Genomic DNA, 19111 nt, shown 5'->3' on the forward strand with positions numbered 1-19111 from the left:
TCGCTGAAATTTCTTATCGATATTCTAACACATGCATCCAATCAATCAGTAAATCATAAAAATTAATCACAATAAACTTTTTTATCTCGGATTCCTGGTTTCACAACCACTATTCCATTTAGGCCCTATTTCGGGATGTTACATGTCATATGTGATCCTTAGTTGTTGTGCGAACCTTAAAAATAACTCGCATGTTTTACTTTATATGTTTGATAGTATTCCACTATTGTGTTGTAACTTAACACATTATTTTTTGTAAGTAAGTGGTGTATTGGAGGTTAGGATAGGAGTTAACGGAGAGTCACTTCGGTGGCTAATGTAGCTCGCTAGATTCGGGTCAAACCTACTCAGTAGGGTTTGGGGTGATACATCTCCTATCTCTCTTTATAAATAGATGGAACTGGTAGAGCTATTTACACAACAGATAATAGAAGTTTCAAATATTGTTATTCTGCCAGAAAATAGTGAGAATTTATTTTCTAAGAATAAATTCTATTTTCTAGGAATTACAATTCTACTAATTTCTATGAGAATTACTTTCTTATTGAAAGTAATAAATTATATTTCGTTATGTGTTTGGTTCATTATTGTTCGAGCCCATACTCAAAGTAATTCATGGTATAAAAATAGCGAAGAAGGTCATTCTGTTAAAAGTCGAGAATGTCTAGGATCCATCTTGCTCAAAGCACAGACACTTTTTGGGAAAATTTTATTTCTATAAATATCACAAACCAACCAATTTTCAAAATTTTAATTTTTTTCTATGACTAAAAATAATTTTTCTAAATCAGATTTTGCCCCTTAAGCTCTATCGCCTAGAGCCACTCGATGTTTTAGGGGTTCCCCAAAATTTCTTGGATGAACTCAAACTTGTATATCACTTAGTTAGGGTGTTGCCACTCCACGATATGGAAATAGATGATGGGTCCTCGTGCTATGAAGTGATCATACTGCTCGAAAGTAGTCTCCAATATAGTGGCAAACATTATGTTGTCCAGGTATAACATCCATCGAAGTTGCAGAGTTATTCGTATGTGAGTCAGTTTTCCATACCTAATTCTCTCAAAAATAGAAATACATTTATAATCATTAATAGGAACATTGAATTTCATTGAAAGCAAATGTGATATAAACATACCTTTTCACTAGCTCATTGATTGATTTCTCGATGCGTTCCTGTCAAGTCCCTCTTATAGCAATTATGGTCCAATTGACCCTTAAATTTGTTCTAATGTTCAATGCGATAAGAGATATTAAGTGAGGGCACTAAAACACATTTTAAGATATTATACGATATGATATTTTTACCTTCTAATAAGAGGGAACTCCCACGACTGGGAAGGGAAGAATGACCATCACGACATGCGTATCCATACTCATGTTTGCAAGAGTAAGCAACAATTAATCATTTCCTCAATCGATTTATGGATTGTCCTACAAAATGCCTTATATAGAGTAGTATAACCCTATCTAAATATACTAATTGCCTTAAAATTTGTGAATAGAGGAAGACACATGGTATGGACTTTGTTTCCAAACTTGTCTATCAACCAACAATCCTCTGACCATCTAGAGCATGCAAGCTTTAGCATAACGATCAATTTCCTCCCCAATTGCATGCGTTGGAAGAGCTAGGTTGACAAGATTGTCCAACCATGCGCACTTCACCTCACGTCCATCTAAATCATTATTTAGTTTCTCCCTCAACGACATAGCACCTAATAACAAACCGCACTTGTACTCTTGGTTGATGCCACTAGTTGTGATTACCGCCTCCCTGTCGATTGGAAGACCAATTTTAAAGCGACATTTTCGAGCATAATGGTCGCTTCTTCGTAGAGAAAATGGAATGTAAATGTTTCCAACCTCCATCTTTCCACCAAGGCGGCAACGAAATCCATAATGATTTTCAATTTTACCATCGTAGATGCGTCATATAAACCAACATCCTTCAAGCATTCTTCAATACAACGATTAAGCTTTAGGAAATGTAAATTATGTCGAATTCGAAGAACTCAATCTACTTATTAAAAAAATCAAAATACAATAATATTAAAATTTGATCATAAAAATATTTTTGCAAATTTTTTTTATTTAGAAAAAAGTGAGTTAGAGATTTTACCATATAATGATGTAGTTAGCAACCTATTACGTCATTTTTGCCCCAAAAAAATAAGTAAAAAAAGAACAAATTGGTTTTGGAGAGTTAGGAATCTCAAAAGCTCAAAAAAGTTAGAAAGTTTGATAATATTTAGGTTAGAAAAAAAAGGAGAAACAAGTTGACATCTATGAGAGTCAACTTCCACTTTATTTAATTGGGTTAGGCCAACTACTAAATAAATATGCTGGCCAAACCTCTTAAACATGAACTCAACTTCCATTGTTGTTAAGGTTCTCTTTATATACTTTACAATATTGTTTCCTAACATACATGGCACAAATCAATGTAGCGATTAGACCTATAGACCAAACTCGACATCCATAAATATCGAAATACTAAAAAATTATATTTTTAAAAAATAAGTTTTCCATAAATATATAATAAAATAATATTAAATTGTAGTAATTGCTCTTCCCTATTTTTTTCCCTATTTTTCATATTTGCTGTCATTCAAATGGTTTTCAATAATTCTTAAAAATATCAAATTCAGGCCCAAAATAAAATAAATAAATAAAGAATCCAACCCTAAAGTTCTAATAGGTTTCTCTTTATTTATTTATTTATTTTGCTCAGGTGTTTGATTCCCGAGAAAATTAAAAAATATAGTGGGAAAAATAAAATATGAAAGAGAAACAAAGGGAAAAAAAGGAGTAGGAATGGGATCTCATTAACTGTCAGTCTAACCTCAAAACCTGTTGTTTTCCTGTTTCCTTTCTTCTTTCGATTCTCCGGGAATCTGAGTGACAATTTCTTTTCTTTTGAACGGGGGAGCGTAATTTGTTTTTTGTTCTAAGCGTTTCCTTATTATGGTGTAGTGGTAAGTATAATAGGCGAATATAAGTTGAAATAATACAGGAGATGAGCAAAGAACAGCTGCCTGAGCCACTCGATTTCTTCATTTGGACCGTTGAGGTACTTCTCTCTCTCTCTCTCTCTCTCTCTCTCTCTCTCTCTCTTTTGTCCTTCATTTTCTTAATTTTTATTTTTATTTGGATCTTTGTAGATGTAAAGTTCAGTTTTTTTTTTTAATTTTTGTGAGATAGATAAAGACAGAGTATTGTTACTTAAATGAGGGGATTGTGATAATTATATTGTAGGTTCATTTGGAAGTTTCGATGATGACTTTTCTTCACTTAATTTTCATAAATTTGTTTTAAAAAGAAGTTACAGTATTTAAGAAATAAGTTTGCTGGTTAACAAGAATTGATATTTGTAATATTTTTATTTCTTGCTTTGATTACTGGGAACTGATAAGGTGAATTACTTGAATTGACCAAAAAGGTGATAAATTTTTATTGCCTTTTCCTCTTGATCAAAATTAGGCCACTTTTGTTTTAGTTTCTTTGTTTTCATTTTGCTATATAAAAATTTAGTCTTCCTCACTGGTCTTGGACGATGTAGTTTCAATCTCTGTCTTTATCTATCTCCAGTTATAAAGAACATTTGTATCTTTAGGAACCCATTATTCATTGGCTCTGATTTAGGTGATTAGTTCAAGGTTGTCATTTCACCTTGTTTCTGTTGGGATGCCTTTCCTGTCGAACTTGCATTTATAGTGATGAACATTCTTACTGAATGTTGTTCATGAAAGTCGAAACTTGCATATGTTTGTTGAAAATAATGATTAAAATACCATCATACAAGCTTATCATGTTCCCAGTAGACAAGTATCCCCAATTCATACAAGCTGTCAATTAAATGATTTTAAAAAATAAAGAAAAAGTGAGAAAGAAAGAAAGGAAAAGGAAAGAATGCAGATTATTGAGTACGGTTGGAGAAATTGGGAATGTCTCTTTATCATTCCCTGTTCTAATAACACTTCCTTTGGAGGATGATAGGAGAAACCAAGATGCGAATCAACTTGGTATTCATTGTTGAAGATGAGCTATTTTTTTCAAGATACGAGACATATTTCTCACATGATTGGAATCCTTAATTCACTTTTGAAAGGTGCAATAGCAATCTATTTGTGTTATTTTGGAACCAACGCAGCAACAAATGCTCTTTGTTGTTTGTTACTTTGAAGGATAGACATGGAGAGAATATAGTGCAGAGAAGTCTTTATCTTTATCTTTATGGTCATCATTGTTATGATTCCTTTCAAATCAGGGAAACTTATAATGAAAAATCTGATTAACCTTTCTGAGTAACTTGCGATCCCTGAAAGATAAAAGGTGAATTAACCTTGTAAATTGTGCATAACTTGAGCTAGTGAAAGTGCTGTAATATATCTTTATGAGGTTAACTAAATCAACAATTCTTGGAGCTATTGATGAAAATTTTGTAATGTGTTATCTTTTTTACTTTTACCATGAAAACTTTAGATATGGAGATTTGATTACTGACATGCTTTTGCACTGCCACGATCTTTATATTCTGGCAGGATGTTGGTATGTGGTTGGAAGATATAAATCTTGGCAGCTACCGCCAGATTTTCAAAGAACATGGTGTAAATGGGGAATACCTAGAAGGCATGTCTATGTTCACAACTGAACAGATTCTTAGATTTATAAGGCAATGCCATATGAAGTGGGGAGACTTCATCACTCTATGCAAGGAACTCAGGCGAATAAAGGGTCTGTCTATATATATGTGTGTGTGTGTGTATATATATATTATAAGTTACTTGAATATTTAAATTTTCCTTATTATTCTTAGTGTTCTTGTGGTAGGAAACGTATTTCTGTTTATAGTATTTCTTTAATTGCACAGCATTTTAAAATATTGGAGTGTTTCCCTCCTGCATGCTTTATTTGTCTAACTTGGATGCATTACAGTATGCATAACATTTTGCCCAATCTTATCAAATAACAGTTTGTGGTACCCAAGTTATGTCAGAGCAATGCCGTTTGTGTATGAGTTGGAAAATCATGAATACTTACAGTGATTAGTTTATCTTTACCGGTTCCAGTTTACATGGAAGTAGCTGGCTGTCTGTACTATGTTTCATCTTCCGAATGGTTTAATGATATGTGAATGTCATTCTAGAAAACAGTTTATCTTGCATGGCTGATTCTTATCTGCTCAAACAAGAGGAAATCATTCTTAAAAGTAGATTTTCTTCTTACTAATTGATCTTTTTAAAATGTTTTATTCAGTGGCCTGCCTTAAAGGAGAGCAAAAAGTTCACAGGCCATGGTGGGCTCCTCCTTGCCTTTCAGTAGTATTTGTCAAGGTAGCGAAGCGCAACAGACAGTCGCGTATTGTCTCCTTGAAGCTCGAACAATAATGTGAAATACGCTTATCATGTACGTGTGTCTGTGTTTTTCTTTTAAATTTTATTTTAGGGAGCAAAAATTAGGGAAATCCTAATCTGTCTAGGTTTTGCTGATGGTTGTTCTTTCAAGAACTTGTTTACGTATACAAGCTTGTATATGTATATGTTATCAGTTGATTTTATACGCCAAGGAATTTGTAATAGGTTGGTGGGTTTTTGTTTTCTTTTCCTCGACGAAATTAACCCTCGGCACGGCCAAATCCCGTTAGAGAAAATTTTCGAAGAATATTTCTTTCTGGGCATGTACAATTTGAAAAGCTTCAACCCTAATTGCTGCATATTTACCTTCTTGTTAATGACAGCATTTTTGCACAATATAGACAACATTAGTATGTTAATGGTGAGAAAAAAATAATACCATTATTTGTATGTTTGGTTTATTCCGGTCTGGTGTGAGCTAGGAAGAAAATTTCGATCTAATGAAATAAATTTATGAGCCCCTAGACAATGAAAATTTTCTTTAATACCTAACTATTTGCATAATTCTATTTTTGTTACGTTTACAATTTTTATTTTAATCACTAATATTATCGAAATTTAATATTTTGGTTTTGATTTATTAAATAACTAACAGAAGTTTTTTTTATTAGTATAATATCAAATTTAGTCCTTTAATGTTTACAAATTCTATCAATTTGTAGTTAATTAATAAATTAACAATCTTATAAATAAAATAATTTAAGGAAACAACTATGAAGATGCCTTAAGCATATCCAACTATTTTTCTTTTTCAACATTAACAACATACTATGTTTAGCTTGGGCTACATACAACAGCCTAAGGGCGGGCACAATTGAAAGACTAAGGAGTAGAAATCAATGATTTCAGAATAAGGGTAATTGGTGCCAATAGTTGTGGGCATAGGTGTTGCCCAATGATCGACAAATTTGACAAGGACTAAGGTGTAAGGTCAAGTATATAATAAATAAAATATTATTTATAAAATAAAACTAAAAAGGAATAGTTCAAACCTTTTAAGTTTTGTTTGTAAGTTTTTAAAAAAATTATTTTAAAATAAAATAATATTTAATAAATAATTTTCAGGTTAGAAAAAGAGATAATTGAGTATTCATTTATGTATAATTTATTTATAATTTTGTATGTATTTTTATAAAATCTTATGTATTTATAAAATAAAATTTTAAATATTTTTAAAATTTTTAAATTTTTAAGAATCAACACTGAGAGTATGTTTGGTTTGGTGTATTGGCTTTGCCAATACACCCCTAATCGGTGGACCCCACCTAATCCGGGTGTATTACATCGTTTGGTTTGGTGTATTAGTAAAACGCACCTAATCCGTTACCTTCCTAATCGGTGAAAACCACCGATTTCTATTCCCTTTTGCCCAGATTGGCTACCGATTCAGAATCACCTCCCTGATTTACCCTCCCCCGATCCCCTTTTCTCTTCTGTTCCTTCATCCGATTTCCTTCCTTTGTTTCTCTGCTCCCACTCCATTACGCCTCTTTCTGCCGATTTGCTCTCTCCTTTTCTTTTCTTTTCTTTTTCTCTCGGCCACTCTTTCGATTCCCTTCTCAACCAGTCGACTTTTTTTTTCTTGTTCTCTCTGTCACTCCGATTGCTCTCAGTTGGTGGGTCTCCAGGTTTCTGCAACTGTGAAAGGTAAAGGAATGGAATCACTGTAATACGCTTCAACTCTCTTTTTTCTTTTCTTTTCTTTTCTAACTCTCTTTTTCTCTCTGTAATTAGTGTAACAAAGGAATCTATGCCTTAGTTTTATGAATGTTTTCTTGCATGGAAGTTAGGGTCCCAACTATTTAATTTAATTTTATAAGTTTATATTGGTGCAAATATGTATAATCGAATGAGAGTGGTAGTGAAAAGCTGTATAAAATTAGTGTGATCTTTTGAACTCTGATGAAGTATGAGTTGAAATATAACAGTGGGTTATCTTCTTCAATAAAAAAATTGGAAGAATATATAAAACAAGAGAGCCCTATCATTTCTGTTCAGGAGATATGGGCTATGGCTACACAACCGGGTTAGTTGTCACCATCAACCATCTTTCTCGGTTGTCTCTTTTTCATTTTAAATCGTCGAATAATGCTGTTTCCTTTCCATTACAGCATTTTTACTCTATCTGGGCTCAGTTATTGTATTGGTCGTCCTTTTGATCTTATATTTTGCACCAAGATGTGGGCATACAAATGTGTTGGTTTTCACTGGCATTTGTTCATTAATGGGATCTCTCTCGGTATGTTATTTCAACTACTAATTGTTTCAAATTTATTTTGCTTCTGACGAGAATTAATTACTTTTTTCCTGGCATAGCCAACTATGAATTGAGTAAAACTATAACTTCAAAAGCTGCCTGATTTATCTAAATTTAAAATAGGTGACATATAATCATTTTTTGGAATTTAAAAAGTTTTCAATAATGTGAAATATTTAAATCTTAAAATTTTGAATGTCCCTGGAATATTTCAGTTTCATAAGGCTTTGATCCTTCGATCAAGGTAAAGCCATCAGTTAATGTGATCATCCAAGAGTCAAGATATGCACTTTTCTATGACTAAAGAAGGGAGTTTTATAGCGAATCTACCCTTTTAATAAATATATAGTACACCATGACTAAATGTGAGCTTCTGAGCTTTTCATTTACTGGTCTTCTTGATATTATCTTTTCAAAACCAAAACTAGGTCTTTATATTATTTTCTTTTTCAAAAAGTTATCAATGTGTTGTCTTATTTTTATGAATACAAATGCAGGTGATGAGTGTTAAAGCCCTTGGAACCGCACTCAAACTAACCTTTGAGGGAAAGAACCAACTAGTTTACCTGGAGACATGGTTCTTTATGTTCATTGTCGCTACATGTGTCATTATACAAATGAATTATCTCAACAAGGTAGAAATTTTGTTGTGTTTCGGGTAAAATATTTTCTTCCAAGTCATCTAGAATCCTTTCCACCACATTCACAGTTGAACACATTTGAGATAAGGTTATAAAGTTAAAAACAATATCTAGAATAACCATTTGTGTCCCTTGGCTTTCCGTCTTTATGCATTGAGGAGATTTCCTTAAGGATATCTGGTTGGGGGAAGGTTTCAAGTATCTGGTTTTGCATATGTTTCTCTTGTTCTCTAAAAGAAGGATATTTTTTTATGAAAAACTTCTTTGATATCTAACACCTAGTTGTTTAATTTGCCTTGGTCATGGCAGTTTTTCCATGTTCAGTATGGTGCTTTTAATATTTAACATATGCTAGCAGTAAACTATCATGTACAAGGAGGTTTTGGTTTCAAAAGCTGGCTCAAATAAGTCACGGATATGAGTTGATGCCATCAACTCTTTTTAAATTTTCTGTAAATAGTTTCTGATCTGAAAAGTATTCTGATGTTTCAGGCCCTTGATATGTTCAACACTGCAGTTGTGTCCCCTATTTATTTTGTCATGTTCACATCGCTTACAATCATTGCCAGTGTCATTTTGTTCAAGGTATTGCATCATCAATTACTGATTACATCTTGCTAAAACTATTATCATCTTTTCCTTGTGAAGTCTCAGATGTGAGAAATTAAGGTCAAAGTGTCATGACTTAGTGAATAGGCTGCAGCTGGCTTGGATAAAAAGTAAACATAGATTTTAGGTGCTCCAGTCCTCCCTCTAGCCCGTAAACTGAAGTTCGGCTGGACTGAGTTCAGAAGTAAAACTCATTTACTGTGCCCGAAAAAGAAGTTAAAGATAAACTAAGGAAACTCTTCTAAACTCTTATGGAATACTGAAGCAGTTTCTGCAGCTTACCTATTTAAGCTTCTCCAAATTTAGGACAGCCTCGTACTGTATATCTTCTGTCTTGGGGTTAAATACTTCAATCTCTCTATTGGAATGTTATGTTATTTAAATAATTGCAGGTGAGCATGCACCTCTATCCCCTACATTGTCTACCGGACTCTTCAGTGGTAACCGTGAAACTCTGAAGCATGATGAAGAAAATGAGCTATCGCCTGATGATATTTGTTTGAGGAAGCAAGAACCGTACTAAGATGGCTAAATTAGTAAATTGGGAGTATAAAACATCTAACATTTTGTGTGCTATAAGTGCCAAGGTGAAATCCAAGTTTCAAGAATCCTTAGACGGTAACAGAGATGATTTTGCAAGCATGAGTCCTGGTTGCACTAGACAAGAAACAAAGTGACTGAAACTACTTAAACAGCTGGGCTTGGATTTCATTGTTAATCATGTGCAGTACCGGGATGCTACAAGCTTGGAGAGTGAATTGGTGGGTGATGGTGCTTGAAAGGGTGACATTTTCAATTGAAAAGCTCAGCAGATATGGGTGCTGAAGGAGACCTCAGACCTGGATTTTGGCAAGGGAAGGTGGGTTTCTGAGATTGTTGAAAATTTTAATTAGGTAGGACAGCAGGAAGAAAGGTATGCTTGTAGAGTATGATACATATGGATAAATCAAATGTAGTGTCTAAGATTAATTGGATTTAAATTGTGGTTGTTGACGTGATTTAGTTGCAATGCAAACATAATGGATATTATGTGGTAATTTTGTTGTTCATTTTACATTCTTTTTAAAATATATTTGTTGCAAGTATAATTATGAATTTATGGTTTTGTTTTGATGGTTGAGTCAAGATCTTCCCATCCAATTTAATAATTAACCAACCCCCTGCACTTCTTCTATTCGGTAATGCGGAATAGATTTCAACATTGGATTTTAAGCATTACTTTCAAGTGAGGTAATTTCAATATCATCTATTTTTTAGATAATTTAATGTTTCCTTAGTAATTTGACATTTTAATGATTTTTGTTCATTTTGTTTAAATCAAGATAAAATATTTATGTATTTATTATAAGCTGAAAATTTAATATTTAACCTATTATGTTACATTTCATTTATTACATTTTACTTCAAATATTACTTTTATTAAAATTTATCATTTACAGTATCATATATTATGATTTGAGTAAATTCATATAAGAATATTAATTATTAAGAATTTTATTAAATTATATATTTTAATTATAATATATTTAATAATAATTATGTTAATTTATATTTTACAGTACCATATATTATGATCTCGAGTAAATTCATATAAGAATATTAATTATTAAGAATTTTATTAAATTATATATTTTAATTATAATATATTTAATAATAATTATGTTTAAATATGATTAAATTATTTATTATTGATATTAATAATCTTATTAAAATTTAAATAACAATAACAATAATAATTTACCAAAACAAATTTCGCTAATTATAAGAATTTTATTAAATTATATATTTTAATTAAAATATATTTAATAATAATTATGTTTAAATATGATTAAAAAATTTATTACTGATAATAATAATCTTATTAAATTTTAAATAACAATAACAATAATCATTTACCAAAACAAATTTATGCTAAGGGTATTCTAGTCATTTTAGTTTTTTCCATTATGCTATTACACCTCTATTCTATTCAACCAAACACAAGATTACTATTACGCCTCTGTTCCATTACATTCAACCAAACAGTTGATTTGCTATTACACCTCTAATCCAATACACCTCTAATCCAATACAGCAAACCAAACGCACTCTAAATTGTTAAAATTTGTAAAGTCGGTAGTTAATTTTGTTGATTTTTTAGAACTAGAACCAAATTGATAGAATCTGTAATATTGGAGGATTAAATTTGTTTATATATCAATAAAAAAAAGGCTTCCGTTGGTAATTTAACGGATGAGTAACCAAAATATTAAATTTCAATAATATTAGTAACTAAAATAAATTTTTTAACTTAGATGACCAAAAGAAACATGCTAATAATTGGGTGACTATTTTTATAGTTTACCTATATTTTTAATAATTATATTATCTATTCCTAACGTGGGCTACGTGAAAGAAAATTATGTTTTAAATAAAATACCAACGATTCAAAATTACATAAACTCTCTTAACATTTATCCCTTTTAAGTAAATTATAAATAAAAGGAACTATTAGTATTGTTATTATCTATGTATTATTTATTATTTTCTATTCTTAATTACAAAATAATAAAAATTAATCACTTATACTATAAAATTGAATCATATTTAATTTCAAATAAAATTAAATATTTTAAATTTATATTTAATTTCACTATAAATTAATTTTAGTAGAGATGACAACGGAGCCATAAAATAGTTTTTACCAGGCAAACTTAACAAGAAAGGAGTGAAAGAAAAGCTGACAAGACAACATGAAAGAAAACAAGAGAACCCTAAGTCCAATACCATAGATATATAAAGGGTTATTTTAGTAATTACCTTTGGGCTGGACGAACTGGGAGAGTTTCCCCTCCCAATCTGACCTTGATCAGTTTTAAAAATATACCTGCTCAACCCAATCTTGATCCAGATCTTTTTATAAAAAACAAAATTCTAGCCTTATTGGATCAAATTGGGTTGCAATTCATTAGTTTTGGATTTTCTTCATCCCAATTAATGTAGAAAAAATCAGTTAAAAAAATAGTATTTGTTACACAACGAAAGTTTATTTTTTTAAATCGAGTATTGTAATATTTATAGTAATAAATCTTAGACCAAATTAATACTTGTGCTTTGAACAAAACGGTCTTGGTCGTTTCTTGTCTTTCTACTAAACAATCTTTTCCACTATCCTCGAACCTCAACTTGTTTAGCGTGTGGGTTCTAACTTCACTATCTTTGACCTCGACAGTTCGCTTTCATTACAATTGTGGAGCCTAACTCGGTGAGAAATTGTACTATCTTTAATCCACAATACAATAAGTGAATCGCACTCTATTAGATAAATAACTGTATAACAGAAGTAGTTGAAGCCTAGTTATAGCCTGTTAAGTTCTTGATTAGCTTGTGTATAAATACTATTAGATCTTGTGTTGAAGATATGAATAAAAATATACTTGTTTGATACATTTTTTTATGGTATCAAAGAGAAATTATTTGATGTTGCGTCAATGGAGTCGTTCAGCTTAGCAGATACCACAGTGGGAAAATCATTCAACCCATTTGCTTTTGCCACTCAAAAAGTGGCTATGTTGGTGGATGAAAGCAAATTTTTAGCCTGGAAGCAGCATGTGCTGCTTGTTCTCAAGACTCATCGACTACTTTCACTTATTGAAGGGACGGTTGTGGTACTGCCGATGGTGCTCCTGTTGAAAATCCAGCATACACTCATTATGAACAACAAGATTCTGTGTTATCAGCATGATTATTGTCTACTGTAAGCCTACCATTTCATAATCAATTGATTGGCAGTTCTTCATCGACGTTTGAGCTGTGAGAGGCTTTGACGAGAATTATTGGCACTCAGTCTACCACCAAAGCTATGAGGTTTCGTTCATTACTTCATCATTTTAAAAAGAATGATTTTTCGATCTTAGAGTATTTGGCTGGGATTAAACATCTGTGTGATTTATTGGCTGGATGTGGGCATCATGTGTCTTTAGGAAAACAACAATTGGCCATACTCAACGGACTTCCACCGGAGTTTAATCATGTTGTATCAATTATTACAACAAGTCGAGTGCCGTTTGATCTGCATGATATTACAACTCCCTTGCTTGATGCTGAAGCACGACAGTAACCACATTTGTCTCGAGTCTCGTTCTCAACTAATCTTGTGGAGGCTAATAAGGCTAAGTCGACTACTCTTCCAACGTATTCTAGCCAATCCTCGTCTCAGGCGTCTTCGTCTCATCGGATAACTGGGTCATTTCGTGGCTGTGGATGGGGTTGGTTTAGTGGTGGATCTCGACTGCAATGTTAGATTTGTGAAAAAATTGGGCATAGTGCTCATCGCTGTTATTACAGATATAACGGTGCCTTTAGTGAAGATTTAGATGCAAGTTCAACTTTAAGTGTCATGCAGTTGAATTCTTCAATTAATGGGCCAGTTGCTAATGCGGGTCGCAGACTTGATCAAACATATATGTGTTATACTCATCTGGATAGTCATACATGGGTTGGGTTTCATTAGTAAAATTGTAATTTTTAGGCTGGGACTTATTTGCCTAGTGTTAATTCAGGCTGCCTCAATTCTTCATGCCTTTCAAATTCTTCGTGCCTTTCAGATTCTTCGTACCCTAGCCACTCTTCGCGTAGATCTGATGGTGTCTTCTCTAGTTGCTCTCAGGCTACTGGTTCTGCTAGATCCATGTCTGTGCCGACTGCTTAAAGATCTTCTTTATGTTCCTGCTATACACAAAAACCTTTTGCTAGTGTCAAAGTTTGTAAAAGATAATTGTGTCTTTTTTTTTTAATTTTATTCAGATCGATGTTTTGTCAAAGACATGAGGATTTATCGAGTGGTGCTCCAAGACGTTGAGAAAGATGTGTTGTATCAGTTTGTTTCTGACTTCGTTTCAGCAAGTGCATTGTCTGTTGCTTCTACTGTTGTTGCTCCATGTGCAGTGGATGTATCGTCATCTACTTTGTCTTCTGCACGTGCCATTGTTGGAAATTATAGATTGCAAATTAATTATTCATGAGCACTATTCAAATTAAAAGTGATGATTTATCATCTTACAAATTTAATTATTCATTGCACTATTCAAAGTAAAAGTGATGATTTATCATCCAATGGATACATTTCCTTGGGACATGTTTCTCCTAAGAAGTATGCCCAATTTGAAGGGTTGTGGCTCTTCAAAATTGTATTCATTGAGTGCATATAAATAGAGGCATTATGGTGCTCACAAAATATACAATTGCAATCAATCTTATTTTTAGAAACTAGAGTAAGAGTTAGGGAATTCCTCGATTTTTCTAATCAAAGGAAATTCAAAAATTTGTGGTATCCCAGGAGGACCTTTATTTTAACCCTCTAGCAACTTTGTGTGGGGGCAAATAGTTCTCTTTGGAAAGTACATCCGCGCCTCGAAGTGTACTCTTTATTTCCATATAAGTCTCCTATTCTATCGTCTCCTCTCAAATATCCAACAATCATAGATAACTATTTTTGGAGATGGCGACGGAGGCTAACACTACATTTAAAGTGATGAACCAAGAGTTTGTGAAACTTGACTAATTTGATGGTTCAAACTTCAATCATTGGAAGGATAAGATGTTGTTCCTTCTTATTGTCTTAAATGTGGCATACGTTCTGCATCTAAACCTACAACTCGTGGAGGATCCCACCTCGAATACAAATTCTGAAGAAATTGCGAAAGTGGCTAAACTCAAGAAGAAGCGCGGAGAAGACGATTTCACATGTCGAGGACACATCCTCAACACCTTGTCTGATCGATTGTATGATCTTTACATGTCGATGCAATCCCCAGTGGAAATATGGAAAGCTCTTGAAGAGAAATACAACACCAAGCAACAAGGTACTAATAAATTTTAAATGATGAAGTATTTCAAATTCAAAATGCTCGATAGTATCCCGATCATGGATCAAGTCCATGTAAGCAGGCTTCGTGAATTGAAATTTGTTATTCCTGAATTGTTATAAGTTAGGGCTATCATCTCGAAGTTGCCTTCGTCTTGGAACAATTATCGGAAGAAAATTTTGCATATGGCAGAGGACTTCACTATGGAGAAAATACTTAGGCGTTTGCATATTGAAGAGGAAACTCATAAACGTGATGTGGTGTATCTTCCCCAAATTTCTAAAGTGAACCATGTGATCGAGTCCAAGAATTCTCGAAATGGTAAGTGAAAGGCCACATCTGAGACCAATGACGTGCAAGACAAGAAGAAAAAAACTCACAATTGTTATAATTGCAATAAGAAAGGACACTATATTAAGGATTGCAGACTTTTCAAAAAGAAGCAAGATGCCACAACTTCTAAAGCCAATATGGTGGAGGGCATGGAGTTAGTGGCCATGGTTACAGAAGGGATAAAAAATTTGGAGATTGGTATGATTGCTAATGTAACAGCCCGTTTTCAGTGAAATCAGAATAATGGTTTCGGGACCACAAATCTGAGGTCGGAAGAAAATTTATTTTAATAATATTTTATGGTCTGCACTATGATAGAAATATTGTATAAAAATTTCGAAAAGAAATTTTACTAATTACATGTTTAATTTGATGAAAATGACCAAATTGCATAAAATGCAAAAGTTAAATTCTAGTAGGTATAGGTAAAAATAGCCATAGAATTCAAAATTGGAGGTCCTTATATGGCAAATAGACCATTTAGTGGAGTTAGTAGATAAGGATGATTATTCATCATTGAAAATTAAGAAAGTATTAGGGATAATTTTGGAAAGATGATAAAATAATGATGATAAATGAAATAAATAATTAAATTAACAACATTTTCATCATCTTTCCTAAATTAAAAACATGGAACCCTAGCCATGGGAGCTTGAAGTTAGCAAGCTTATTTTGCTTAATTAGGTGAGTATTCTTGTCCCGTTTTTAATATTTTTTTTTGTTTTCGAGATCGTAACAGCTTAATCTAGCTATCTCGGGGATTAATTTGTAAAACTATCAAAGTACTAGGGTTTTTCCATGGATGAATATAGTTGAATTATGAAGTTTTATGGTAGGAAATAAAAGGTTGTTGATAGATAAACAACTTTTGTAAAGAGAATTTTGATATGATTTAGGGACTAAATTGTAAAGATGGAAAATTCATGGAAAAATTCTAAATTTTTCTAAATACATGGGCTGCTATTGTGATATATGAAAATCGGCTAGGCTTGGAATAAGGATTAAATTGTATGAATTTCATTTTAAGAGCTTAGGGATAAAATTGTAATTAATTAAAAGTATAGGGGCAAAATAGTAATTTTTCTGATGTGTATTGGAATGAATTGAATATGAATTGTATTAAATTGAGTTAAATTCATTCGTATAGATCCAGATAGACCTGGTATAGAATTGGATAGAGGAAAAGAAAAAGTATCAGATTAGTAGCTTACAAATTCACGAACACTTGTCGAGGTAAGTTCGTGTAACTAAATTGTACGTTTATATGTTTAAATTGAATGTTATGTTTGTGAAATGTATGATTTTTATGTATGATTACTTAAACATATAAACATATAAACATATAAACATATAAACATATCCGAAAGTATCTGGCAAGTACCCAAGTTCCGTTTGAACCTAAGAAATTCGATGGATACAAATGACATTGTCATTAAGGGTTACTGATTGGTTGTGGTCCTGAATGTGTTGCAGACACACCATAGCTCTTATGAGCTTCCCGTTATTTGGCTCTCCAGAGCTTCTCGATAATTGGCTCTCATGAGCTTCCCGATTAATAGCTCTTCAAAGCTTCCCGTTTATGGCTCGTATGAGCTTCATGATAACTGGCTCTCACGAGCTTCTCGATTAATGGCTCTCCAGAGCTTTCCGATATTGGCTCGCATGAGCTTCTCGATTATGACTCTTATGAGCTTACCATTACATGGCTCACATGAGCTTCCCATTATATGGCTCGAAAGAGCTTCCTGATTACATGCTCGTATGGGCATACCTGTATATGAATTGACGGATTACAGATTTGTACACTTTGTGTGTACTACCCGTGCATCTAATGATATTTTTAACTGTTCAACGAGAAATGTTCTGTTATAAGAAAATGTGAATCCAATACGAACTGTTATCTGTATATACATGAAATTACATGGAAATGATAGTACATGATATATGGAAATATTAGATGGGTGATACATGTATGAAACTTGTTTGGTGACTTTATTCATCTATGATTAAGGGTTATTATATATGATTACTTGGCTAACATGTTGGGATATGTGCTTAAGCTTTTAGCCAAGTTGTATGGTATGTTTGTATACTTACCTTATATGTGAAATAATGGTAAGTTAAATTCCATGTTTTACAAACTTACTAAGCATTAAATGCTTACACTATTTTATTTTTTCCTGTCTTATAGTAACTCAGAAGCTTGTTAAGGTTGGAAGCTGGTCTGAGCTACATCACACTATCCATCGGCTCATTTCTGTATATATATAGTAAATCAATTTTGGCTATAATGGCATGTATAGACTAAATTGGCCAATGTTGGCATATAAATATTTTGTTAAGATTAGCCATTTGTTTGGCTTTTATATGGTATGTATATATATATGGCCTAGTTATGGTTGATATGTGTTGCTAAGGTTAAATGACTGTAAAATTATAGGTATGTGATGATATGTTATGTTTAAGACATGATTTTGGCTTGTTTTGATTGCTTTGTTGTGACTTGTTGATGTATTAAAGTATTAGTGTAGGTGGAAGACAAATTGGGTGAGAAATGTAGCTAGAAAAATGGCTTATTTCGTCCACACAAGCAGAGACACGGGTGTGTGTCTCAGCCGTATGTGACACACGGCCAGGTAGCACGACCGTGTGTCCCCTGTATTTTAAATTTTACACAAGTCAGTATACTCAAAATTGTTCACACAGCCTAGCACATAGGCGTACGGTTTGGCCGTGTGTCCCCTGCATCTTTTAAATTGTAAAACAGAATACTAAAATTATTCACACGGCCTAGCACACGGGCGTGTGGCTTGGCCGTGTGACCCAAGTCAAAGAGCTCTCAAGTTTAGACACGGGCTAGGACACGGTCGTGTGTCCCTAATTCGAATGCCCACACGGCTTGAGACACTGGCGTGTCTCTTGATCGTGTGAGACACACGGCCTGGCTACACGGGCGTGTGTCCCTTGCACTTTGGAAAATTTTTGATGTTTTTTGCAAAATTTTCTGAATACCCGGTTTAGTTCTGACCTATTTCTAATGTGTATTTTGAGCCTCGAGGACTCATATAAGGGACTTTATGATTGACTTTTGATATAAATACTATATGCTGTGAAATATTTGTTTACTTGATCTTTAAATTTTGGTAATACTCTATAACTCTGTTCTGGCGACGGATACAGATTAGGGGTGTTACAGCTGAACTTAACATAGCCATGATTGATAAGTCCTGTAATTGGTGGCTCGGCTCCGGAGCTACTGTCCATGTGTGTAATGACTGACAACAATTCAAGAGTTATGAACTAGTGGCAAACCTTGAAGTGCTTATGGGCAACTATTAATCGGTTAAGGTGCTCGATCAAGGGACAGTAGAACTCAACTTCACATCTGGAAAGAAATTGACTTTGACTAATGTGTTGCATGTTCCCGATGTGAGAAAGAACTTAGTGTTCATAAGTATTCTATGTAACAAGGGGTTCAAGATTATCTTGGAATCTAATAAGTTTGCCTTGCTTAAAGGTGATATATATGTAGGAAAAGGATATTGTAACGAGGGTATGTTCAAGTTGAGCATTGATTGAATAAAGTTAATTCTTTTGCTTATATTGTTGAATCTTATCTTTTGTGGCATGCGCGATTGGCACATTTTAATTTTAAAACTTTACAATATATGCAAAAGAATGGTTATATAAGTCTAAGTAATGATGAGTTTGAGGATAAATGTAAAATTTGTATTCAATCAAAAATTACCAAGAAGTCGTTTCCTAATAAGTGTGAAAGGAATTCACAAGTGTTAGATTTATTTCATTCGGATGTTTGTGAATTAAATGGAACACTAACAAGAGGTGGAAAATAATATTTTATCACTTTTATAAACAACTTATCTAGATTTACTTATGTGTATCTCATGAGAAGTAAAGACGAGGCTTTTGATATGTTTAAATGTTTTAAAAATGAGGTTGAGAATTTGTTTAGTAAAAAAAATCAAAGTGCTTCGCAGTGATAAAAGT

At 32.9% G+C, this 19111-nt stretch overlaps 2 protein-coding genes across 2 annotated transcripts; both read left to right on the forward strand.

The window, feature by feature from the left end:
* Positions 1-2694: 2694 nt before the first annotated feature.
* On the forward strand, positions 2695-5581 carry LOC105799624 (uncharacterized). Its single transcript, XM_012630294.2, has 3 exons — positions 2695-3073; positions 4545-4737; positions 5260-5581. The coding sequence occupies exons 1-3, from the start codon at positions 3020-3022 to the stop codon at positions 5388-5390; spliced, it is 378 nt and encodes a 125-aa protein (XP_012485748.1). The 5' UTR covers positions 2695-3019; the 3' UTR covers positions 5391-5581.
* A 1178-nt stretch (positions 5582-6759) lies between these two features.
* LOC105799633 (probable magnesium transporter NIPA3) lies at positions 6760-9961 on the forward strand (the record flags this gene model as incomplete). Its single annotated transcript, XM_012630304.2, has 6 exons — positions 6760-7064; positions 7346-7443; positions 7529-7656; positions 8172-8309; positions 8808-8900; positions 9317-9961. Coding segments are annotated over 6 exons (828 nt in total), but the record flags the coding sequence as incomplete, so codon positions are not given.
* Positions 9962-19111: the final 9150 nt, after the last annotated feature.

The sequence above is a fragment of the Gossypium raimondii genome, chromosome 7 (genome assembly GCF_025698545.1).
Source record: "Gossypium raimondii isolate GPD5lz chromosome 7, ASM2569854v1, whole genome shotgun sequence".
NCBI lineage: Eukaryota > Viridiplantae > Streptophyta > Magnoliopsida > Malvales > Malvaceae > Gossypium > Gossypium raimondii.

Bases quoted from the DNA above. Each gene is read 5' to 3' on its own strand.
- LOC105799624 (XM_012630294.2), top strand. From the start codon at position 3,020: ATGAGCAAAGAACAGCTGCCTGAGCCACTCGATTTCTTCATTTGGACC. The intron at 3,074-4,544 runs GTACTTCTCTCT...ATATTCTGGCAG, and splicing joins TCTTCATTTGGACCGTTGAG to GATGTTGGTATGTGGTTGGA. The intron at 4,738-5,259 runs GTCTGTCTATAT...TGTTTTATTCAG, and splicing joins GGAACTCAGGCGAATAAAGG to TGGCCTGCCTTAAAGGAGAG.